Genomic DNA, 7,251 nt, shown 5'->3' on the forward strand with positions numbered 1-7,251 from the left:
CCGGGCTGGGGATTCGAACCCGCCACCTTAGGTGTACGTGGCCGGCGCCCCAGCCGGTTGAGCTATAGGCGCCGAGCCTCCATAGTCATTTTTTAACTTAGCTCCTTAATTAAGGTGCATGTCACTGTAAGTTTCAAAAACAGCTGGAACAAAAGTACACTCAGTCCCATGGTAAACATTTTACCCAAGGGAACTGTCACATACCCAGGCAGTACCTGGTTCCTGAAACTGCATCTAAGAACTGGCACAAATGCAGAGTCTCAGCCAGGCCCAGGAAACAAGGGAAACAGGAAATGCATGTACCTCTTGCAGATTACTGGTCCGCAGGTAGCCACTCTTCTGTAGGATAGACCAGGCTATCTCTGTGTCATTCACATTCATCTGGCAACCATAGGTCTCAAAGTAGACTGCAATGAGAGAGAAAGTCCACAATAGGGAAATGACAAGGACCCATATGTCTCAAAATGTCTCCTTCCCAGATGCTCCAGAAACATCTGAGGCAGCTGGTTACTCACCAAATCCCCTGTTGCCTCAATTCTAACATTAATCATCACATGTACATCAAAATTAATGAGAGCCCTTCCGAACAAAATAAATACTACATTATAAATACATACCAGTGATAAGCCATGTCCTCTAAAACATGTGGAAAACATACTTGAGAATCAAGGAAATACGGTTCTAAGATCAATTAGAAAAGGAAGAACTGGCTCGGCACCTGTGGCTCAAGTGGCTAAGGCACCAGCCACGTACACCCAAGGTGGTGGGTTCGAATCCAGCCCCAGCCCACCAAACAACAATGAGGCTGGAACCAAAAAATAGCCAGGCATTGTGGTGGGCGCCTGTGGTCCCAGTTACTCGGGAGGCGGAGGCAGGAGACTCGCTTGAGCCCAGGAGTTGGAGGTTGCTGTGAGCTGTGATGCCACAGCACTTTACCCAGGGAGACAGCTTGAGGCTCCTGTCTAAAAAAAAAAAGAAAGAAAAGAAAAGGAAGAACTAGCTGATAGTGTTTAATGGCCTGAGGGAAAAATAAGTTTAAATCGGCTCGGCGCCTATAGCTCAACCGGCTAAGGCGCCAGCCACGTACACCTAAGGTGGCAGGTTCGAATCCCCAGCCTGGACCCGCCAAACAACAATGATGGCTGCAACCAAAAAATAGCCAGGCGTTGTGGCGGGTGCCTGTGGTCCCAGCTACTTGGGAGGCGGAGGCAGGAGACTCGCTTGAGCCCAGGAGTTGGAGGTTGCTGTGAGCTGTAATGCCACAGCACTCTACCCAGGGGGACAGCTTGAGGCTCTGTCTCAATAAATAAATAAGTTTAAATCCACAAGCTGGCCAGGCGTGGTAGCTCACGCCTATAATCCCAGCACTTCGGGAGGCTGAGGTGGGTGGATTGTCTGAGCTCAAAGGTTCAAGACCAGCCTGAGCAAGAGCAAGACCTCATCTCTAAAAATAGCCAAGTTGGCTCAGTGCCTGTAGCTCAAGCGGCTAAGGCACGGAGCCAAGTTGGCTCAGTGCCTGTAGCTCAAGCGGCTAAGGCACCACCCACATACACCTGAGCGGGCGGGTTCAAATCCAGCCAGGCCTGCCAAACAACAATGACAACTACAACCAAAACATAGCTAGACTGAATGAGGCTGGAACCAAAAAATAGCCGGGCGTTGTAGTGGGCGCCTGTAGTCCCAGCTACTTGGGAGGCTGAGGCAAAAGAATCGCTTAAGGATTCTTAAGGAGTTGGAGGTTGCTGTGAGCTGCGGCACCATAGCACTCTACCCAGGGCAACAGCTTGAGGCTCTGTCTCAAAATAAAATAATTAAATAAATAAATAAATAAAATAAAAATAGCCAAGCATTGTGGCAGGTGCCTGTAATCCCAGTTACTTGGGAGGCTGTGACATGAGAATCACTTGAGCCCAAGAGTTTGAGGTTGCTGTGAGCTATGATGTCAAGTGACTCTACCAAGGGTGACAAAGTGAGACTCTGTCTCAAAAAAGAAAAAAAAAATCCACATGTTACACTCCTTTGTCACAAGATGCAAAGATCCAGCCACTAGAAATAGCAAAAATGGCCAGAAGGTACATAAAGCCAAAAATAAAAATGAAACAACTTTTCACAGTAACTTCAAACATCTTAAATGTTATGAAATAAAATTAAAACTCTGCACATAGTTGTAAAAACATGAATTTCACACTCTAGCAGCCTCCCAATCTATAGTCCTACATCATCCCTTACCCCACCAGCAGGCTTTAATCCCAGGCTCAAATAAATTCCAAGTGGAGTTAAAACTTGAATGACAATCATACAAAAACCAAGGACAACAGAAGTTATTTTAAAAGAAAGAAAACCTTCCTTGGCTCATTTTCTTTGCCTTAAAAATGAAAACACCAAGGGGAACATAATGTATAAAGGACAGCAACAAAGCAAGAGTCACAAAATACACAATATATATATATATATATATATATATATATATACAACTTGATTTACTAATTTACTAATACAAGAGATTGATTCTGGAAAAATAAGTTAACAGAAGCAATATAGATACATGAAAACATTAATTATAGTAATATTTGGGAGGGTTGGGGGGGAGGTCGGGGTTTTTTTTTGAAACAGAGTCTCACTTTATTGCCCTGGGTAGTACAGTGGCATCATCCTAGCTTACCGCAATCTCTGCCTCCTGGGATCCTCCAGCCTCAGCCTCCCAAACAGCTAGGACCACAAGCAGGTTCCTGCCACAATGCCTGGCTAATGTTTTTATTTTTAGTAGAGGTAGGGTCTCACTCTTGCTCAGGCTGTCTTGAACTCCTGAGCTCAAACAATCCTCCCACCTTAGCCTGCCAGAGTACTAGGATTACAGGCATGAGCCACTGCACCCCTCCCTATGGTATTACTTTGAAATTCTTTTTTAACAATCTAACATCTAACCACAGGAGAATAGCAAAAAAAAAGAATCATGATAGAGCATGATGAGACAGCCTATACCAATCTGTTTTTGAGAGAGAATCTCACTGTCATCCTGGGTAGAGTGCAGTAGTGTCACTATAGCTCACTGCAACCTTCAACTCCTAGTTCCAATGATTCTCCCACCTCAGCCTTCCAAGTAACTGGAAATACAGGCACAAAACATGACACCTAGCTAAATTTTTTTTAATTTATTATAGAGACAGGCTGCCCAGGCTGGTCTTACACTCCTGGCCTCAAGAAAACCTCTTGCCTTGACCTCCCAAGTGCTGAAATTACAGGTTTGAGCCACCACATCCGACCCAAATTATTTTCCTTGCAATGCAGGCATGAGTACAACACAAGGTGTGGCAGCAGGAGTCATGGCAGGACAAGCATTGAGAACGTTTCTTCCACTCTTTGACAAAGTATTGGCTGAAAGGTACGCCACCAAATGGAGGCATTATGCTTCCAGAAAAATCTCAAGGAAAAGTATTGCCAGTGACAGTCGTGACTGTTGGATCAGCCCATAAAAGAAAAGGTGGAGAGATTCAATCAGTTAGTGTGAAAGTTGGAGATAAAATTCTTCTCCCAGAATATGGAGGCACCAAGATGACAAGGATTATTTATTTAGAGATGGTGACATTTTTGGAAAGTACATAGACTAAAATAAATCACTATTGAAATGGTATCAACATGATGCTGCCCATTCCACTGATATTGTGAAATTTTTCACATAAATTATTTCCATGTCTCTCTTTTATAATAAACTAATGACATCTAAACTGCTGGGGGTGGAGGAAAGGGTATTTTAACTGATCACACAGTGTTTCTAAGAAAACTTCTGCCCGAGTACAGAGTAAATTACAATAGCATCAACTGTGAAAGCTGGTTTCTAACCTAGATGAACTAAAAATCAGAACAGAGATTATAGTTTCTAACAGTAACCAAAGAACCAAATAGAAGATTCCCAGGACTTCTCACGTGTAGCCAACACTGTGAGTTTCTTAAAATTTGTTACTTGGGGCTCGGCGCCTGTGGCTCAACCGGCTAAAGCGCCAGCCACATACACCTAAGGTGGTGGGTTCGAATCCCCAGCCCGGACCCGCCAAACAACAATGACAGCTGCAACCAAAAAAAAATAGCCGGGCATTGTGGCGGGCGCCTGTGGTCCCAGCTGCTTGGGAGGCGGAGGCAGGAGACTCGCTTGAGCCCAGGAGTTGGAGGTTGCCGTGAGCTGTAATGCCACGGCACTCTACCCAGGGGGACAGCTTGAGGCTCCGTCTCAAAAAAAAAAATTTGTTACTTGGGAGTTTGACAATTCCATAACTAATCAGCCTTCTCACTGTGAACCTTCCAAAGCCAGGTCTATATAAAGGAACGATTAAAGAATCAAGCCATGCGGCAGCACCTGTGGCTCAGTGAGTAGGGCACCGGCCCCATATACTGAGGGTGGCAGGTTCAAACTGGCCCCGGCCGAACTGCAACCAAAAAATAGCCAGGCATTGTAGTGGGCACCTATAGTCCTAGCTACTCGGGAGGCTGAGGCAAGAGAATTGCTTAAGCCCAGGAGGTGGAGGTTGCTGTAAGCTGTGTGATGCCATGGCACTCTATCAAGGGTGATAAAGTGAGACTCTGTCTCTACAAAAAAAAAGAAGAACCAAGCCATGAATGCTGGAAAGGAATAAGGCAAGAAGCCTAAAGGGATAAAAGAAGTAAAACTAACCTTTTCTCTGCCTTCCTAGAAGTTCATCCACTGTGAGATAGGGGGGTAGATCTTCCACTTCTGGAGAAGACAGCTTCTCTTGAGGAGCTGAGGCACTTCTTAAAAAATGTTGAAAAGTTGGTCCAGTGGCCAGCCTGGAGCTAAAATCCTTCTGAACTCCATCCTCCTGCCTCTCTGGACTAGGACTTGTGGTGCTGGAAAGACTGCTGTGTGCCCTGCAGGTCCTGAGCAATAGCCAGGACACAGAGGCCAACGGTCCCCATCTCAGAGACTTCTGTACTTGGAGGACACATTGTAAAGGATGCATGGCACTAAATTACTGCCCAAAACTCTGCAAAAAGAAGACAGACATCACCAGCATTTATTAAACACTATGTACAGGGTAAGGGTCTGAGCACTTTGAATGTGTTCATTCATTTATTCCTCACAAAAGCCCATAAAGAAGGCACTTTTTTTAGAGACAGAGTCTCACTTTATCGCCCTTGGTAGAGTGCTGTGGCATCACAGTCCACAGCAACCTCCAATTCCTGGGCTTAGGCGATTCTCTTGCCTCAGCCTCCAGAGTAGCTGGAACTACAGGTGCCGGCCACAATGCCCAGCTATTTTTGTTGTTGTTGCAGTTTTGCCGGGGTCAGGTTTGAACACTCCAACCTGGGTATATGGGGCTGGTGCCCTACTCAGTGAGCCACAGGCACTGCCCAGAAAGCACTTTTTTTTTTTGAGACAGTCTTGCTCAGTCGCCCTGGAGAGAGTGCCCTAGTGTCATCAGACCTCACAGCAACCTCAAACTGTTGGCCTCAAGCAATCCTCTTTGCCCTAGCCTCCCCAGTAGCTGGGACTACAGGCGCCACCATGACACCCAGCTAGTTTTTCTGTTGTTAATAGAGATGGGGTCTCAATCTTGCTCAGGCTGGTCTCAAACTCCTGAGCTCAAGCAATCCACTACTTTGGCCTCCCAGAATACTAAGATTATAAGTGTGAGCCACCATGCCTAGCCAAGCAGGCACCCTTAATAATATTATTTCTAGGCTCGGCGCCTGTGGCTCAAGTGGCTAAGGCGCCAGCCACATACACCTAAGGTGGTGGGTTCGAATCCCCAGCCTGGGCCCGCCAAACAACGATGGCTGCAACCAAAAAAAAAAATGGCCGGGCGTTGTGGCGGGCGCCTGTAGTCCCAGCTACTTGGGAGGCTGAAGCAGGAGACTCACTTGAGCCCAGGAGTTGGAGGTTGCTGTGAGCCGTGATGCCATGGCACTCTACCCAGGGGGACAGCTTGAAGCTCTGTCTCAAAAAATATATATATATATATTATTTCTATTTTATAGGTGAAAAAAGTGAAGCAACTTACCCAAGACCACTTAGAGTGCCAGAGATGAGATGCAAATCCAAGCAGCCTGTTTTCAAAGCAAAGGAATGACAGAGTTGAGATGGAAAGCACTGACAAAATAAGAAAACAGCACCTTGGGCCAGGAACGGTTCCCAAGGCTTTAAGTCTATTAACTCATCAAATCTTCACAGCAATCCTAGGCAACAGACACTATTAGTATTTCTATTCTTCTTTTTCTTTCTTTTTTGAGACAGTCTCACTTTGTCATTGTTGGTAGAGTATCATAACATCACAGCTCACAGCAACCTCAAACTCTTAGACCCAAGCGATTCTCTTGCCTCAGTCTCCCAAGTAGCTGGAACTATAGGCACCTGTCTCAACACCCGGCTATTTTTTGGTTGCAGCCATCATTGTTGTTTGGCGGGCCCGGGCTGGATTCAAACCCACCATCTTGGGTGTACGTGGCTGGCGCCTTAGCCACTTGAGCCACAAGCGCCAAGCCATAATTAATTAATTTATTTTTTTGAGACATAGTCTTACTTGGTCACCCTTGGTAGAGTGCTGTGCGTCTTAGCTCACAGCAAACTCAAACGCTTGGGTTCAGTGATCCTCTTGCCTCAGTCTCCTAAGTAACTGGGACTATAGGTGCCCACCACAAGCCCAGCTATTCTTCTTTTTAGAGATGGGGATCTCACTCTGGCTCAGGCTGGTCTCGAACCTGTGAGCTCAGGCAATCCACCCACCTGGGCTTCCCAAGTGCTGGGATCACAGGCGTGAGCCACCAATCCTGGCTAACTTGAACATTTTATTGAAACTCTAAGTTTTCTCATTTGTCAAATGGAGATGATAATATCACAAAGAGTTGTTATATTAAATGAAGCATAACATGTATGTGCCATGTATAGCATAGTGCCTGGCACATAGTAAATCATAAATGGTGGAGATTATTCACGCCGAACCTTTCCATGTAGTTTCTGTTTTGTACTTGCTGTCTGCTGACAAAGTAATATAGATTTATTTCATCAAAAGGAAAGATCAAAACCTTGGAGCAGGGCCCACATGACAGGACGTAATGTGAAGAACATTGGGTTACGATGTCTTTTTGCAAGATATGCCTTAATACAGAGGTTTGGGAGCAGTGGAGGCATCCCTGAATCCCCTGGGCTTGCTGTGATAGCCCCTCGTATTGTTCCTTTTCTTTTTTTTTGAGGCAGAGTCTCACTATGTTGCCCTTAGCAGGGTGCTGTGGCATCACAGT

General features: G+C 45.7%; 1 protein-coding gene and 1 pseudogene across 1 annotated transcript in view; one reads left to right on the plus strand and one right to left on the minus strand.

The window, feature by feature from the left end:
* Nucleotides 1-7,251, minus strand: part of CDK5RAP1 (CDK5 regulatory subunit associated protein 1) — a 40,450-nt gene that overhangs the window by 27,796 nt on the left and 5,403 nt on the right. Inside the window, exons 2-3 of the mRNA XM_003788238.3 lie at nt 4,667-4,997; nt 298-407 (exon numbers count right to left, since the gene is read on the minus strand). Of these exons, the coding sequence (XP_003788286.1) occupies nt 298-407; nt 4,667-4,973 (417 nt within the window). The 5' untranslated portion in view covers nt 4,974-4,997. The remainder of the gene's footprint in view (nt 1-297; nt 408-4,666; nt 4,998-7,251) is intronic.
* On the plus strand, nt 3,324-3,608 carry LOC100953239 (annotated as a pseudogene).

This window comes from Otolemur garnettii, unplaced genomic scaffold (assembly GCF_000181295.1).
Source record: "Otolemur garnettii isolate 467f Iridium unplaced genomic scaffold, OtoGar3 scaffold00025, whole genome shotgun sequence".
NCBI classification, from domain to species: Eukaryota; Metazoa; Chordata; class Mammalia; order Primates; family Galagidae; genus Otolemur; species Otolemur garnettii.